This window comes from Balaenoptera physalus (genome assembly GCF_965194825.1).
Source record: "Balaenoptera physalus genome assembly, chromosome: 5".
In the NCBI taxonomy this organism is placed as follows: Eukaryota; Metazoa; Chordata; class Mammalia; order Artiodactyla; family Balaenopteridae; genus Balaenoptera; species Balaenoptera physalus.
The window spans coordinates 119042067-119061250 of record NC_138884.1 but is presented as its reverse complement, the minus strand read 5'-3'; the positions used below and the strand labels follow the sequence as shown (position 1 = coordinate 119061250).

At 39.8% G+C, this 19184-nt stretch overlaps 2 protein-coding genes across 3 annotated transcripts in view; both read right to left on the bottom strand.

The window, feature by feature from the left end:
* The window catches only part of CYP2U1 (cytochrome P450 family 2 subfamily U member 1), a 30857-nt gene extending 11738 nt beyond the window's left edge, over positions 1-19119 (bottom strand). Inside the window, exon 1 of the mRNA XM_082462867.1 lies at positions 7969-19119. Coding sequence (XP_082318993.1) covers positions 7969-8458 — 490 coding nt within the window. The 5' untranslated portion in view covers positions 8459-19119. The remainder of the gene's footprint in view (positions 1-7968) is intronic.
* Positions 1-19184, bottom strand: part of SGMS2 (sphingomyelin synthase 2) — a 99595-nt gene that overhangs the window by 3438 nt on the left and 76973 nt on the right. The gene's annotated exons all lie outside the window — the stretch shown is intronic.

Genomic DNA, 19184 nt, shown 5'->3' with positions numbered 1-19184 from the left:
TACAAGCAATTGTTGGGTATAGGGTCCTCTTTCCAACAGAGAAAGCTACATAACTGTCAGAATCAAATCTTCTTTATCCCTGCCAAAGTTTTATCTGCCTGATCTATCAACTATTCAAATACTTATGTTAAAATAATTTGCACTAATGGTGCATTTGTCAATTCCTTTTTTCAGTTCTGTAAGTTCTTGCTACTTGTAGATATATATCATGGCTATATATTTATATATAATGTATAAAATATTTTAAAATTAAGATATATAAATATATAAAATTAAAAGGTATTAAAAAATTGTATATACCTACGTTGTTAGGTACATATGTATGCTAGACAACATTGTTAGGTACATTCAAATTTAGAAATAAATGCCCTCTATTAGTTTTTCCAATATTTATTTACAGTCCCCTACATGTCAGATACTAAGGGCATACAGATTTAAAAGACACAGTCTTTGTTCTCAAGATGCTTCCAGTTTTGGGAGGAACTGGATAAACCAACAACTCTAATACACTGTTGTATGTTAGACTGTATTGAAGTTGCATATTGTACTGAATGTTGTATGGTGGATTGCACTAAAGTTGCACAGTTGGAATGCATGGTATTGAATGCTGCATTGTTGGAATGCACTGTATTAAATGTTGTATGTTGGAGGTGTATTGAAGTTGCAATGTAGACAAAGGAAAATGCACCATGTCAGCTGAGGGAAAGCAGTACTTCTCAGAGACGACATCTGAGCGATACTTCGTTTGTAAATAAGGATGTGTATGAAGGCACATTTTAGAAAAATAAAGAACTTGGGGGATGTTAAAGAGGGTACAGTATTTCAAGAGGGCTGAATTATCTTCAGGGAAAAATTCAGGTTTAGATAAGGCAAGGAAATAGAGGGAACTTTCTCAAAAGAGACTAATATCTGGGCATTAGGTATTTGACAACAATCTGACAGGTATGAAGTGCAAGATAAGAGGTGACCAAGGAGACAGTGCCGGAGAATGCCAGGGATGAGAGGCAGGGACAGAATTAACGGCCTCAGGGTTTCAAACATTACAAAATACCCATGTCATGAAGCCAGAATGGCTCAAAGCAGGGGTCCCCAACCCCCGGGCCATGGACCGGTATCGGTCCGTGGCCTGTTAGGAAGTGGGCCGAACAGCAGGAGGTGCGTGGTGGGTGAACAAGCAAAGCTTCATTTGTATTTACAGCCACTCCCCATCGCTCGCATTACCACCTGAGCTCTGCCTCCTGGTGAGTTGTATAATTATTTCATTACATATTACAATGTAATAATAATAGAAATAAAGTGCACAGTAAATGTAATGCGCTTGAATCATCCCGAAACCATACCACTCCCTCCATCTGTGGAAAAATTGTCTTCCACGAAACTGGTCCTTGGTGCCAAAAAGGTTGGGGAGCACTGCCTTAGAGTCTTAAGAGTGTTTGGAAGAGGTTCAGGCACACCCTGTAGTTGCTGACATCTCCATTCTTAGCCCTGAATGTATACAATGGATGTACACAAAGACTTCATCTCAAGGAGGATAATAACACTGAAAAATAAACATGGCTCCAAAGCAAAAACCAGGACTATTGTTTGGGAATGACAAAAACATACCCTCAAGCTAGTCTGGCAAAAAGGCCAGTTAGGCTGTGGATGGAACCAAAAAGCAGGAAGAGCTGGGTGTTACCACCTCGGAGAAGACTAAATGCCACAGAACTCCTCTCTGCACCTATTTTTCACTTCTTTCTTCCTGACTGACTTCATTCTTTCCTACTGTGAACCAGCTTTTCCAAGAACTGGGAGCTATCTTGAGATGCCCATTCTCCCATTTTCACCACCAGAGAGAAAAGCCCTCTAAAGCCTTCTATTCTCTAGTTCTAACCTGAAAAATGCTGGGGAAGGACTCAGATGTTTCCGTCAGGTATTCCATGGTGATACCAATTTGGAATACTTTACATTTATTATTTGGCTTGAGGTTTCCAAACTATGCCACAAGTATCAATTCTTACCCCAAAACTATGTGTGGATCGATCTGTAGCTATGAACTCTTGAGTTCTGTGTCCAGCCCACAGACTCACTACCATCACAAAAAGGTGAGATATTCTGATCAAATCACCTTTGATCAGGGGTCTATCCCCTGACTAATCACTGTGGCCAGAGAGGGGAATTCATGTAAAGATATGGCATCTCCCGTTCCAACCACAGTTAATGGATACAAAAGGGTGGTGGAGCCAGAGTTCCTCAGAAGAAGGGGTTGCTCTTGTCAGAGGACTAGGTGCTAGACAGTTGAAACAAAAATCTACCTCAAACCAAACAAAGGATAGGCTAAATTGACTATGATACATTCTCACAAAGGAATATTGTACAGTTCTTAAGAACTTTGTAGAAAATTCAATAATATGGAAAAATATTCATACTTTAAGTGATAAAAATAATTTTAAAGAGTGTGAAGAATATATTTCCATTTCAAGGAAGCAAATACATTTTTTTAAAATACCTGTACATATAGAAAAAAAAATACTAGAAGACTGCCACAGATTGAATGTGTCCCTTCAGAATTCATATGTTAAATCCTAATGCCTGGCGTGATAGTATTTGAAAGTAATCTTTGGGATGTGATTAGGTCATGAGGATGGAGCCCTCATGAATGGGATTAGTGCCTTTATAAAAGAGGCCCCAGAGATCTCCCTTGCTCCCTTCACCATGTGAGGTTACAGACAGTTGTCTGTGAGTCAGGAAGCTCGCCCCCAACAGACATCAATCAGCTGGCACCTTGATCTTGAATTCTCAGACTCCAGAAATAAATTCTGTTGTTTATAAGCCACATAGCCCATGGAACTCTGTTACAGCAGCTCAAATAGACTAAAACAAAGGTGATACATAAAAATGTTAATAGTGGCTATCTCAAAATAACACTGATCACAGATGATTTTCAATTATTTTTTAAAAGAATTAAAAGGAATTCTTTTACTCCTGTTCCATGTTTTATGTTTTACAATAAGCAACATATATTACTAAAATAAAAATAGTTAAAATACATTAAATTTGATGCAATTCTATGTTGATCACACATACGTTTTCTTTCTCTTGAAGCAGAGAAAGTGTTATCCACTGATTATATTTGCCCTTCCCTTCCATAGGGTCATATAAGTGTCCCTCTTAGTGGGAATTCAGGCCTTCTTGAAATGAGCACGTAACTATTTAAAATATGTACTTTACTGCATTTACTACAAGATTCAGTTATCTTGTTTTCCTCATTCATTTTCAAATAGCTCAAATGAACTTTCACTTTCTATCTTTATTTCCTAATTTCATTTGTATCTTGTACCCCTTCGAGGTAGTCAATCCTGACCGGTCTATCCTGTACTTCTAAAGTTCTTCAAAATTTCCTTTTGCCTCCCATTTTCATGTCTTTGCAATTTCCTTTGACTCTTGCTCGAAGTCTCTAGAAATCTCTCAAAATTAGAAGTAATCTAATTTCTATCAACAGGGAAACAGATAAATTACAAAAGCTAGAGGTAGAAAGATACTTTATAAATATATGACATATGTAAGGTTTTAAAAAACATACCAAATAAAGCTATGTACTGTTTATGAATCTGAAGCAAATGTGAACAGTGATGAATGAGTTTATATTACTCTCTGAACTTTATATTTGAAATATTTTAAAATAAAAATGTGATGTGCATAAACCTTTGAGAAGAAACAGACCACACTTAAAGTACTCTTTTGGTAGCCTTGGCTCTGACTTTGTAAGTTTTTTTATTGAAGTATAGTTAATTTACAATATTGTATTAGTTTCAGGCATATAAGACAGTGTTTCAAAATTTTTAGATTATACTCCATTTAATGTTATTATAAAACATTGGCTATATTCCTTGTGATGTACAATATACCCTTGTAGCTTATTTATTTTATACATAGTAGTTTGTACCTCTTAATCTGACTTTGTAACTTTATTAACTATTCCTGCTCAGGAACAAAATCAGATGGATGAATAAGTATGATGGGCATACCTGATGTAGAACATCTTTCTGGCCTATCTACCTTACTATAATTTTTATGCTTAAAAAGAACATCAACTTGTCTAAGCATGATAATTTGAAAAACTCAAATACAATAAATAATCTCCCTACATTCTAGAACTTGCTGGCAATGTGTTAGTGAACTATTTCCAGCACATCACTGTTCATGAAATATTCCTTCTCTTCCAGTCTCACCAACTTTAGCAGCAAAACTCTTTTTAAAATATCTTATAAAAATATAAACATTTAATAACGTTATTGGCCTCTAATTCCTAATACCACTTTTCTTTCTCTTAGAGTCTAGGCATCCTGCTTCTGGACAACTTCACATTTTACAATTTTGTCACTGGAAACAGCACTAAAGTTGGCTCGGGCACTCCTCAAATCTTGCTGAGCTGAGCTGCTCAGCCTTTCACTCCTGTGCCCTATCTTCTTCAGGATGACCATGCCATCCAATTCTTGATCTATGACGGCTACCCAGAATTCTTCTGCTTCTTCATCCTTCGATGGGCATCTTGAAATAAACTCACATTCTTCCCTTTTATTTTTCACTCTTGAAACAATTCCATTAAAAGATTCCTTGACTATCTACATTTTCCTATTCAGATGGCCTGTTCTTTATTCCAAGTTAAATCGACAAGCATTTTCCTTGTGACATATGGTTCTTGCTTTACTTTCTCCTGTCAATCACTTTCACCAGCAACATAAATTTCTTACAGCACATTCGCCCAACACATATCCACCAGAATACAAGAGCAGCATCACCTAAAAAGTCCTGTCTCTTGGAGGAATTAATGCTTTAGTTGAGATGCTGAAGCACGAAATTACCCCAGGCTCCCAGGACTTTCCAAAATAAGGAGGGATCCAATAATAAGCTGTGATCCAACTAATACTTAGAAACTGCCTTATTATAGATTCTTAACCAAACTATACATCCACCAAGAAGGACCTCGAAGAAGAAAATCTAATTCCTACCTTTAAAAATCAGGAGGAAAAGACAGATGAGCAACAAAAGTGACAATATAATGTGGTAAGTGCATCAATAGATGTATGTATGTATCAATAGATGTATGCATGCATTCATTCATTTCTTGATTACCTGCTCTGTGCCGATTAGTAGGCATACAGTGGTTAACAAGATGAGCCAAATCTTTGCCCTCACAGAGTTCACATTCCAATGGTAGGTGGGGTTGGTAATAGGCTAAATGCTTTCAAAATTTTTAATGAATGAGGTTAGTGAAATATAAATGAGATAAAATAAGTTGTGATATTAGGCAGTGTCTAAAATAGTAGTGAAAGGTGACAACTGGCCTGAGAGATGATAAGGAATAAACCAAGTAAAAAATTATCCCAGGGGACTTCCCTGGTGGCGCAGTGGATAGGACTCCGAGCTCCCAATGCAGGGGGCCCGGGTTTGATCCCTGGTCAGGGAACTAGATCCTACATGCGTGCCACAACTAAGGAGCCCACGTGTCGCAACTAAGACCCAGTGCAACCAAATAAATAAATAAATATTTAAAAAAATTTTTTTAAGTTATCCCAGGCCTAAGGACGACAAAACCCAGTAGCCTGAGGCAGTCACCAACTTGCCAGGAATCAGCTTTGTGTGTCCAGAGCAGACACTGTACTTGAAATGTACAATAAAGGGATAGTGGAAAGAGATAAAGTCAGAAAGGCAGGCAGAGGCCAGATCCTTTGGGGCACAGTAGGTCTAGTATGGAGTTGGAAACAACTGGTTTCAGTGGGGGGAGCGAAATGATTTGTTCTGATTCATATTTTTTTTTTTTTTTAAAGAAATCCCTTTGGCTGCTGTATGGATAAAAGATCGGAGCAGAAGCAAGCAGGCTAGTTAAAAGGCTTCTGGAGTAAGAAACGAAAAATGATGGTAGCTTGGATGAGATGGAGATGGAGAGAAGTGAATGGATACAGAACATGGATATATCTGCAGTAGGCTGACAAGACTTATTGACTGGTAGGGAATGGGATGAGGGTTTAAACGAAAACAGTGGTATCACAGAGCAAACAGTAGCTCACCTCTACCTGGGAGGATAGAGAAATATGTCACAGAACACATTCTCAGAGAGGTGACATTTAAGCAGGTATGAAAAAATACAACACAAGTGTTGGTGAGGATGTGGAGAAATTGAAACATTGGTTGTTGCTGGTAGGAATGTAAAATGGTGCAGCTGCTATGGAAAATGGTATGGCAGTTACTCAAAAATATTAAACATATAATTATGAGATGATCAAGCAATTCCACTTCTGGATTTACACCCAAAAGAACTGAAAGCAAGGACTTAAACAGATATTTGTAGACATACCATGTTCACAGCAGCATTTTTCACAATAGTCTAAAGATGGAAGCATGCAAGTACCCATCAGGGGACGAATGGATGAACGAAACGTGGTACCTACATTCAATGGAATAGTATTCAGTCTTAAAAAGGAAAGCAATTCTCACACATGCTACAATATGGATGAACCTTAAAACATGATACTAAGTGAAATACGTCAGTCACAAAAGGATAAATATTGTATGATTTCACTTGTATAAAGTACCTAGGAGAGTCAAATTCACAGAGACGGAAAACAGAATGGTGGTTGCCAGGGGTGAGAGAGTTTTTAAATGTTCAGTGGGTTTTTAGTGTTTGTTTCATGGTATAAAGTTTCAGTTCTGCAAGATGAAAAGAGTTCTGGAGATAGTGGTGATGGTTTCACAACAACGTGAATGACTTAATGCCACTAAACTGTACACTTAAAAATGGTTAAGATGGTAAATTTTATGTTATCTGTATTTCACCACAATTTTTTTAAAAAGAGAGAGGAAAAGAAAAGCAGGTGGGAGTTCTCCAGGCAGCCATGAGAATGGAAGAGAATTCCAGGTAGAAGAAGCAGCATGTGTGAAGACATGGAGAGGGTGAGGTATGAACTGTGACACGTATGATTTGTTTTTCAGTGGGACATTTAGAATATTAAGACCATCATTACAATTCATTTAACATCCTGATGCAAAATTCTGGCTTAATCAGATTCTGAAAAGCCTGGATCTCTTTATACCACATGCCAGGAAGAAGAAGTAGCAGTTCATTCACTTAATAAATAGCTATTGACTCCTATATGTGCCAGGCAGGACAAGGAATAACTCTGTCTTCCTAGATGTCAGTCTAGTGGTGAAGACTCACATTCAGGCCAAGGTTACAAAATTATGAAGCCTCAGTATTGATAAGTGCAGTGAAGGAAAAGTACTCGTGCAATGAAACTGGTTCTAACAAGGGAGACTAACTTACCTGGAACGGAAGTGAGGAAAAAAACTCCCTGAGGGAAAGACATTTAAATTAACACCTGACCGAAGGGTAGGATTGACACAGACGGAAACACCGTCTGGGACCCGTGCCGGCCAATAAGACAAAGGGGAACACTGATAAACAAAAAGGGCAAATGTGATATTCTATTGCAGCGGATAACATGTTTACCAACGCTCAAGACTGCCCAACATAGACTTCCATAAGCAGGAATCACAGAAACTATAAACCTATTGTATATTAGGTTTGCCAATTGGCTCTTAATCGTGTTTTCTGGACTTTCTATCTTATGGGGAAATAATCTTCTTAAACTCTTGCACCCGAAACGCAAAAGGTATAAATATCCCTCTCTCTTTCTAACACGGCCGAAGTTTCTCGTAGGGAACACAGCCTGAAGAGGCCTTGTTCTGGGAAGGAGCGAATACTCCTGGAAAGATGGAACCTATCACAGCTGCAGGGGATCTCAAAGGCACCGGGAGTGGGAGGCAGCGCCGCCCTCCCCCTCCGGCGCTGGGTGCAGGTGTGAGGCAGGCTGGGTGCGCGCGGCCGCAGGGGGCACAGAACTCCCAGCCCCGGCGCACCTGCAGCCCCATCCGCGCGCTCACATGGCCCGTGACCCCCAAGGCTCCCGCGGCCGCGGCCCAGCTCACCCTTCCCCTTGGTCAGGATGTAGTTGAGCGGCATCCGCGGGCGGTCGCTGAAGACCTCGGCCTGCTGCACCAGCGCCTCGCGCACGCTGTGGAAGTCGTTGAGGACCACCACCAGGTAGTGGCCGATGAAGAAGCTGTAGATGTTGCCGTACACACGGGCCAGGTCTGCCAGGAGCAACTGCACGCCCAGGCCCGAGGTATTCAATTCTCCGGTCCTTGCCCGCCGGTACGGCCAGCTCTTCCGTCGGAGGAAAGGCGGCAGCAGCACGAAGCCGAAGTTGCCCACCACGGGCCAGGGCGTGGGCCCGGGGGGGATGCCCCGCTTCGGGAGCCGCCACAGCCAGCTCCAGCCCAGCAGCGCGGCGAGAACGAGCAGCAGCAGCGCGCCGCCCGTGGGGTCCAGCCGCAGCAGCCCCGGCGGCGCGTGCAGGAGGCGCAGAGGCCAAGGGGAGTCCTCAACGGGGGCCTGGGGCAGCCCGGCGGAGGCCATGGCCTGTGCGCCCGTGTCCTCAGCCCCGGTCTCCTACCGCTAACCCCAGGAAAGGACACGCAGACACCGGTACTCAGCCCCAAGACCAACTGCACTGGAAGCCCGGGGGCGGGGAGGAGCGAGAGCGGCGGAGGCCGCTCCGGATTGGCTGCGCCCACCGCTTCCTCCCCAGCCCCTCCAATCAGCGACGCCCGAGAAGAAACGGGGACGCACTCGCAACCAGGCTGTGGCGGTCCGCCGACTATGGGCAAGCTGTCTGGAAGTCGGCCGCCCAATCCGGGTCGCGCCCCTCCCCTGGGTCGGACTTGGCTGTGACCGCCCCTGAGAAAAAGGATGCTCGCACCACATCCTTACGCTCTGATTGGTTACCGGGTTTCCTGTGTTATTTGTCAGTTGAGTGCTTAAACCGTGCCAGGTCAACAGGCCCCTCCTATGACTCAGCCTCAACACCAGCAGTTCTACCCTGAGCTGGGCGAGAGGGGTCCCCGCCCCATCTCCTGGTAGCAAAAAGACAGGGTTACTGCTTTATCCATATCGGGATTCGGAGGAAGAAATGACCCTTTCCTCCACCCACTGACAGCAGGATGATGGAAATGCAATGTGTAGAATTTGTAGATGTAGGTGGCCAACGCTCTGGAGAAAGGATGGGTGGGGAATAGTGGGTTGGGTGGGGTGATGGAGTAAAGCTCTTATAACTTGCCATACACAGGAATATCCCTTTTATGTGGAGAGTGAAAGTTCAGCGTCCGTTTCAGCGTGTGGCCTGGGTAAAGCCGAAGACCTAATCCAGAAATTTGCTTGGAGGATTTAAGTAGCTAATAATATAAAAAGAAAATCAATAGGGTGAGGAGTGGGTCACAATATCATTATAACTATGCTGAGGTTGAGATTTTAAGTGAGAATTGTGTAATGCTTTCAATACAAAGTCCTTTAATTTTCCGTAATTATGGCTCCTAGGCACTTCCCTTTTCTGTCTTCTACAGGCTAAATCCTCTGGTTTCTCTTATGTTAGGTTGACACATAGAATTGTCGATATTAGACCATTTTCTGTCTGCTAAAAGGCCAGTCTCATATAAATCAACTTAACTGATGATAATGAACAAATGTTTCCCGTTTTCTGATCCCTTTTATTCTTTATTTCACATTACTGTTCTAATACTATTTTTGCCATGCTCTTCATAAATTATTTTAAGCTTCCCCCCAAAACACACCTCTTATCTTCTGTAAGTAACCATTGTTAGATTACTTTTCTCATTTTTTTTCAATTTAGAGAATTTAAAAAATTTTACCACTTGTTTGCACAGATGATCTTCAATATGTCATCTGATTCTCTTCATAGCCTGTTCTCCAAAATAGTAGCCACTAACATCTTTCCTTACAAGCAACTTAAATTCACAAATGATTTTAAAATACTTGACCATGTGACTAATTTAACGACCCTAAAAGACATCCTCTTATACAGGATATAATTACATTCACATTGTTTTCCTAAGTAATTCTATTATTTAGGCTAACAGCTCTGTAATGCAGATAGGAAGTATTATGGGCTGAGTTGTGTTCCCCCAAAATTCATATGTTGAAGTCCTAACCCCCAGTACCTCAGAATGAGACTGTTTGGAGATAGGGTCTTTAAAGAGGTAAAGTAAAATGAGGTCATATAAGTGGACTGTAATCCAATATCACTGGTGTCTTTTTAACAAAAAGAGATTAGGACATGGACAGACAGAGGGAAGCCAACATGAAAACACAGGGAGAAGACGGCCATCTACAAGACAGGGAGAGAGTCCTCAGAAGAGATCAACCCTACCAACACCTTGATCTTAAGAGTTCTAGCCTCCAGAACTGTGAGGAAATATGTCTGTAGTACTTTGTTATGGCAGCCCTTGCAAACTAATAGAGGAAGCTACATTGTTCATAATACATACTATGGATAAACTATTTTAAACATGAAACCACATAGCTCATCCAGTGCTTCTTAGGGATGAATTTCCCCAAATGATATTCAGGGCTTTCTTGCCAGAAAAAAGGAGTACTTTCTGCTCCATCCTTCCTATTTTAAATAGATGAATAATATAATAATGAGTAGCAGTAAAGGAAGAGAATACTAAAAGATCTTTGGGCTGAGGAGAGAGGGAAAGGAAGACAAGAAGGGCATTAAGGAAAACATTTTAAAATTGAATCCCCCAAAATAATTTTAAACCACTCGCTTTCTCGCTGGAATCCTTTTTGCTGTACATGGATTTCAGCCAGAATTGTTGGTAACAGTATATCCAAAATATCTGTACTATTATTTTGTTATCAAGAGTGGTGTTGGGCTTCCCTGGTGGTGCAGTGGTTAAGAATCTGCCTGCCAATGCAGGGAACACGGGTTCCAGCCCTGGTCCAGGAAGATCCCACATGCCGCGGAGCAACTAAGCCCGTGTGCCACAACTACTGAGCCTGCACTCTGGAGCCCATGCACCACAACTACTGAGCCTCCGCTCTAGAGCCTGCGTGCCACAGCTACTGAAGCCCAAGCGACTAGAGGCCGTGTTCCACAACAAGAGAAGCCACCGTGATGAGAAGCCCACGTACCGCAGCAAAGAGTAGCCCCCGTTCGCCGCAACTAGAGAAAGCCCGCGCAGCAACGAAGACCCAATGCAGCCAAAAATAAATAAATTAAATTAATTTTTTAAGAAAGAGTATATTGGCTAATTCTCATATTTTTGTGAATTTTTCTGTTTGGACAATTCATTTTAAATAGCTCCAGCAGCAGATTTCTCAACACTTCTCTTGGAAAGGCTGTCGTATAGCAAAACAGCCTTTAATAACTTTTTCTGCTTTTGAGCTTAACTCTCTTTAATCTTAAGACCTTTTGGCACTTGCCCAAACTCTGGTGTTACCCCAATATATAGGCAGGTCATTCAAAAGTCTGCTCACTAGATTAGTTTCTGGTGAAATTTAGTAACTTTGTTGGTAGTTCAACATTGCACCAGACATATAACTCCACTGTGATGGACCAGCTGTAGCTACTTATGACCGGGATAATCACCCTTAATTCAATGGTCAAGGGCAAGCGGCAGTTTACCTCTTAGAATGAACTGTCCTTTTGCATTAGAAAAAACTGTTTCCACACTAGCAATTCATCACTCATTTTTCTGGATGTTTCTGGAGAGATACAGCAAAACAATTCATGCATCTGATTAGTGTACAAAATGTGGGGAAGAGGCAGAGTGGAGGCTTTGGAAACATAAGCTTAAACACCTGACATTGTTCTCAACTGAAATCCAAAAGCTTGTACAGTGTGACAAACATATGTGTCTTGTATTAAGTAGAAAATTCTAAATCCTTGCAATTTAAAAATTCTAAAATTCCTTCCAATAAAATTTAAAAGTTTTAAAATCCCATGAATTTATTTTCTGATTAGACTTGAATATATATTAATGAGTCAGGTAGTATCAAGTGCTTTACTAAACATTATCTCCAATCCTCACCATGACATTGGGAGGTAGGTGTCTTCACTCTCATTTTACAGAAGGGACGGACATGATGATTCAGAAAGGTAAAGTAACTTGCTTAGGAATTAAACCTAGGGGCTGAGTCCAAAGTCTTTGGATTTTCCACTTCAGCCTTTATTTTTCAATCCATATTTTTGGCTAAAATCTCACAAAATACATATAATATGATGGCTACTGAAACATTTAAGTTATAAACATCTGATGATTTGATAAGTGCTTCAATTATTTTAAAGCAAATTATTTAGAGGCATGACGGGCAATTTCCTTTTCATCGAAGCCTCATAAATTCTGTTAATATTCCAAACACAAAAGATGATATTTAAAAAAACTCATTCAACAAATATTTGCTGTATGTGATAAGAACTTTATTAGACACTGGAATGAATACTAAGACAATTCCTTCTCTTAAGGAAATTTGGTATGTTAACAGGACATATTTTTTGAAATCTTATATCAGTGAGTGTATCTCACATTTTGACAATTAGTTTGTATGTACCTTTTAGGGAGGAACTCAGATTCAGAGAAGTAAGGTAAAGTTTTCAGGAGATGAGACTTCAGCTGAACTTTCAGGACAAGCAAGATCTGGATATATTGATTGATACGTGAATAACTTCAGAGCTAGAACTATGGTACCTAAAATATTTAACTGAATTTGGCTAACACTTAACCGAATGTGTATCTTGCAACAACATCTTTAGTCTCCCCAACAATTCTGTGAGACATGGACTATTATTATTTCCATTCCACTGATAAAGAAACCGAGGCACAGAGGTTAGGCAACTTGTTTGACGTCTTCCACATCCAGCCAGCACTGGAAGAACCGAGATCCAGACCCAGAGAGCACGGTGCCACCATGTCACACTGCCTTCCTGGGTACACAGGTGACGGTCTGGTTGGGGGAAGCACCTCACGTGGTTGGACTGGACGTGGCAGCGCAGAGGACCGGGATGAGAGCAGCCTCACCAGGACAGAGGGCGCTGCTCATTGAAGTAGTGGGAAAGTGCCTTGCAGAGACAGGCTCACAGATCACCAAAAGCCATGGGACCCAAAGAGCTTAAGATCGTGCACAAAAAAGGGCACTTTGCTTTTAAAAGATGTATTTGTATAAAATCAAGAAACCCAGGTGTTGTGGACTACATGATGTTAGTGTCCCCGTGAAAATCCATTACGTTGAAACCCTAACCCCCAGGGGACTGTATTCGGAAGTTGTCTTTGGGAGGTAATTGGGTTTAGAGGAGGTCAGGAGGGTGATGAGATTAGTGTCCTTAGAAGAAGAGAAAGACACTAGAGCTCTCACTCCTCCACGGGTCCCACAGGGGAGGAAACCAGGAAGAGGGCCCTCACCAGAACCCGACCATGCTGGCACCCTGGCCTCGGACTTCCCGACCTCCAGAACTGTGAGAGATTAAACGTTTGTCGTTTAAGCCACCCAGTTTATGGTATTTTGTTAAAACGGCTTAAACCCACGCAGACATCAGGGAAATGTCTCTCCCCTGGTGTCAAATGTAAACATTCCCTTCAACCCATGGACTGGGAAACTGACCAGATGTAATAGAAAATATGTTCAAAAGTATCACTTCCTCCCTGCAAAACCCTGCGTGCCTGGGGACCTGGGGCATGTGCTCTGGGGGCTCAGTCTCCTCGCAGACCCAGAGCCCCTGCCGTCGGCCAGAGGCAGGTGTGTGACGACAGGACAGGAATGACGGGGCGACTGGGTTTTGCCCCCTTCATCACACGTCAGTAATAGGGCATGAGGATACAAAGAGGAAGGAGCATATTTATAGATGAAAGGACTAGAGTTAACGTGGAGACAGGAAATCTGATGAATGTGGGTCAAAGAATCTTACAGGGCTCAAGCTCAAGCCCTCCATAACTTTGCTCTCAACAGCACAGAACTTGGTTGTCAAAAGATTTCTGGAAGAGGCAGTTCTTCCTCTCCTGCATTCCTCCCACGGCAGGTGATTCTTCCATCCCATTAGTTCGGTGGGAAAATTATGGGCTATGGGCAATTGTGTGCCAATCAGCCAGTGGGGCTCCTTGTACTATATTTAGCTCTCTGAGTCTGGAGTTCCCTCAAGTGTAAAAAGAGCATAATGAGATTCACCTGGCTTTAAACAAGAGGAAACCAACGAGCAGTGCCTGATCCATGGAAGCTTCTCAAAAGTAGTGGCTTCTTTTTTCTTTATCCAAATAAACACATGATTTAAGGAACTTAGGAAGAAAAAGAGATAACTTCTTGGATATAAGAACTGAAGTAAAACGTGCCCAGAAACTTGATCAGAAGCAAGGGCACACGTTGGACAGATTTTTAGCACAGAGAACTCACCAGCTCACACCAGGACCAAACAATCCTATAGCTTCACTTTGGTCCCTTGGGGAGCCCAGAATCAATCCAGACTACAGTGTGTCCCAAGACTCCGTTCCATTTCCTCAGAGCTTTGCTATCCTTTGAAAACAGGTCATTGTATCTCTCCCGCCTTTTGACATTCCCTTGGGAATAATCCCTGAGGGAGTCACATTTAGAGATAAAACCTTATGCACTTTGGTGCCCCCTCCCACAACTTGTGTAAGGCTAAGGTACATGATTACCTACTATCCTATAAGTGATATTTGCAGAGAGTTAGCTTTATTCTAACAAATTTGAAAGCTCAAACACTTGGGGATTCTTTTGCTTTCAAGGCCATTTTGCACTAGAAGAATTGACTTTTCTCGCCTCTGAAATGTAGTAAATTCCAACTACAGGAAAAATCGGTAGCATTTGACAAAGAACCTGTTCCAAGGACCAGCTGCCCTCTCAACAAACTAACTGGCTGATAAGGGAATAAACTCCCCTAAAAAGCAAGCAACAACAAAACCTCTGAACAGTGATGGTGACCATAGTAATTATCACAGGAAGGTAGCAAAACAGAGAAAACCGGGGCTTCCCTGGTGGCGCAGTGGTTGAGAATCTGCCTGCCAATGCAGGGGACACGGGTTCGAGCCCTGGTCTGGGAAGATCCCACATGCCGCGGAGCAACTAGGCCCGTGAGCCACAACTACCGAGCCTGCGCGTCTGGAGCCTGTGCTCCGCAACAAGAGAGGCCGCGACAGTGAGAGGCCCGCGCACCGCAATGAAGAGTGGCCCCCACTTGCCACAACTAGAGAAAGCCCTCGCACAGAAACGAAGACCCAACACAGCCAAAAATAAATAAATAAATAAATAAATAAATAAATAAATAAATAAATAAAAATAAAGGAATTCCTTTAAAAAGAAAAAAAAAAAAACCAGAGAAAACAAAATTCAGGTTCCAGCCCTAATACTTCCGAGTTCTTTCATCTCACAAAATGGGGTCACCAACTCTTTCCTTGCCTACCTCGTGGGGTTTTGTGAAGATTCAAGAATGTATGTCAAGCATAAAAACAGTAAAATGCGATGCCTCATTACAACCCGCCACGTATGAATTGAATATGCATTGTATAGACACACAGTAGTACATAATCCACTATTGTTCTAACATGTCAGCGAGTAATCTAGTTTATGCTTCTGATATTCTTACATATTTTATTAGAAGAAATGAAATGTTAGGTGTCAAGGTTTGTGAGGCATCACATTAGTTCCTTGTATAATGCATTCGAGATAATAAGGGCAGTCTTTGAGGCTCTGGCCAGAAAAATCAGCAAGCCATTGTTTCAAACAGGAGGATGGGACAAGCTTTTCATCCAAGACCTGGGTGAAGGTGGCAGAAAGACTATTGTGATTTATCCTCTATCATTTCCAGATAATCCAAAGAAACTTGGATTATCCAACAACTTGATCTTTGAACCATATTATCTTAACCTTGTCCCCTCATCCCACTGAGTTTCTTTTACTAAATTTGTCTCTGAGGGTCATGCTTTCATTTTTTCTCAGGGTGTCCAAAAACAACTTACAGCGATCTACTGCTGCAATGACTACTAAAGTCTGGTTGAGGACATACCCTGGTGCCCCTTTGTGAAGGAAGAGGATGACATTTCTTTCACAATTGAGTGACAGAGAGAATGCTTTCCTTGAAGAATTAATGATATTTGCCCCTCTGTGAACAATGAGAATGAGAATCCTGGAACTCGTAACTGACTTTATCCTTCTCCATGAATGACCTTATATTGTTGTGAATTATTTCTCACCTTAAATCCAAGGGTGGGTAAAATAACACATTCCAGTTTATTTAGTGTGCCATTAATTGAAGGTTATCAGCTTATTTAATAAACAGTGCTTGAAGAAAATAACCCTCTTGTCGTTTTAATAACTACTTAAAACTAAATATTTTTTAGAAATCTTTAAAGAAAACAATTTTATTAATTAAAAAAAACAGTAATACTAATTTTGAAAAGACTGTTGATGTCATGGTGGTTTATTGCGTAAATACAAAGTATAGGCCCTTGCTCTTTCATTTTTTTAAGCAAAGCCAAAGAGATTAGAAACCAAGTAGACATATTCTCTTTAGAATAGAAACATAAATTAGTTTTAACTAACAATTAGGCACTTAAAATGTAAATGTAAAATGGCATTTTGAAGTACAAACTACAGTTACACTCTTAAATTCCTCCTGAAATGTTTTTATAAACACAAATGCACAAGCATGGAAAACATATTTCTAAACTAAGATACTTTCCCCTTTTTGAAAAAAGAACCTGAATTCAAATCCCATATGATAGACCAATGATTAAGGTACTGGTGGGTAGGGGAAAAGAGCTTCTGAAATTTACATATTTAATTAAAACTTAAGCATTTAATAAAACTATTACAATAATATACAGTATATATGATAATGAAAAATATATGTCAGGAAAATAATGAATTCTAGACTTAAAATTTTACTTTACAACAAGGCACTTAACACACTGAAACAGTACAGTAAATTTCCAAAAGATGCAATTGGCTACCTCTCAATCCTTGTAATAATATTTCTTTTGTGAATATACTCTAACATAACCATACATTTTGCAGCATTAATCATTGCATAGGAGGTAAATTAAATAATGAATTCCAACTTGGCAACTAGATTAACTTATATGTTTATAGTTTCTTCTTTTTCTTTTAAAGGACAGTTTTAAATAATTCCACAATAAAGAACTATTCTCATTCATGATTCATTCAGAACACAGCATAGTTAGATTAATGAATCATAAAATAAATCACAACTTATAAGGTGTGTATCTGTATAAAAACTTATCTTTGGGTACCTTTTGACATGATTTTCAGTGTTTAGGTATTGAAGTCAAGAGCACTTCTTAATAGAAGAAATATTTTTAGCAAGTAAGTCAAAGGAGTTAAATTATTGCAACACAATGACATTAAAAAAAGGACTCTTTATACATACAAATAGAAAAGCCTTTAACTTTTTAAAGGGCATATTAACTATAATATGCTTGATTTAACCATGTAAACTCAGTTATTAAGAAATTCCTTCTCATACTTCCTTATACTACAGAAGTGAGTGTGTTAAGACCAGCTTAAACTTTTCATCAGTTTTACAGTGCAAAACGAAAAAAATTTATAAAAGAATTTTAAAAGAAATGTTCAAAATATTCAAGGAACAAGATGTGAACTCTCAACTGAAAAAGAAACTGCATGAGTTCTAGCACGTAAAAAAAAAAAAAAAAAACACATAAGAAAGACAGCCAACCTGGTGTTTCAAAGTAAACAAAGTATAGGCAGTTATAAAGGGAGACATTAATGATTGTGATGGTGAGAGGTAAAAACGGTCTGCAAGTTTTCTTTGATCAAACGTATAAAAGATTAGAATTGCAAACCCCTATGATCTAAGCACATTTTCCCTTTGGGAAAGGTTTAAAATGCCTTTAAAATAATTATCCTTTTGCATGATGTTTTCAGATTATTGACAAAAATAATTTTAAAAATGCCTTTCAAAACTCGAAAATACACTTTAAAAAGTGGCGTTTGTGTTCCAAGTCATATAAGGTATTTCCACAAGGGGGCACTGCTATACAGCAAAGAACCTTTGCAATGTCATCCATCAACCAAGACTAGAAACTCGGGCTCACTCACAAACACCTTCCTTCCACAGCAAACCTTGTTTCCCAAGATGCCAGTAAATTAAATAACAAATTCTAAATTACTTTGGGTGAAACCGAGTAGGTAAGAAGGCTTTATTTTCAGAGCTAGTGGAGGAGATCAAAAAAATAGAATCTGAAAGGAATTTATTTTCATCTGAAAGAATTTAGAAAAAAATGTGGCATCATTTACAGAAATTATATATTATAGAAATATTGCACCGAGGACTTAATCACAGAAAAAGCTTCAAACAGGAGCACTGGCTTACAAAAACAAGGATAACAAATAAGATCTTATAGATTGATTAGCAAGGAAAAGGAGTTCCAAAAATTTATTGTTTCAAAAGGCAAGCTCATAATTATGATTTTTTAATCAAGGTATAATTGACATATAACATTATATTAATTTTAGGTATACAACATAATGATTTACTTGTATATATTGTGAAATGATCACCACAGTAAGTCTAGTAATTGTTTATGTTTTATATCCCAAAGTGGCATGTTGGATTGAAACTGAAGTTTGCTTTCCTAAGTGTAAATGGGTTTTGTTATTTCTCTTATTTTCCCATCTTGAAACTTTGATATTCCCCACCCCCCTTATTTTCATAGCACATGCTTCCACAGCATTTATTAGAGAGCTATGACATATACATGTAAAGAACACAGAAGCAGTAGTGTCCACAAATGGGGTCATAGATGTTTTTAAAGTTCTTTAAAAGGTGATGGTATTATGTGAAAAACAAAACAAAACAAAACATGATTATTTGACTAAAATGCAAGGTTTATACTGTTTTCAAGGATCTCCAACAATCAAGGATCTCCATGATTTTTAAAGCTTAAACACCTTTCCTTACTTAATTTAAAGAAGAGTGGGTTATCTAAGATGCAGCTGAATAAGGCTCTAAGGTATATTAGGTTGTTTTATTTGAATTCGAGGCTCAAGGAATATACCAATGTTAGGAGAGCAAAACCCAGGCTTCCGTATCAGATACTTTTCCTCACAATTAGGCAGCAGAAATTTAAAATCAGTGTTTTCAAGTAGAACACATTGTCTTATCGCAGATGTCAATATTTAACAAATGAAAATAAGTGAAAATTATGTAGAATTATAGCTAAACCCAGCAGGTAAGCTACACATATGTTTCTTACTGACTTACTTAATAATAAATACCAGAAAAACTTCTTGCATTTCA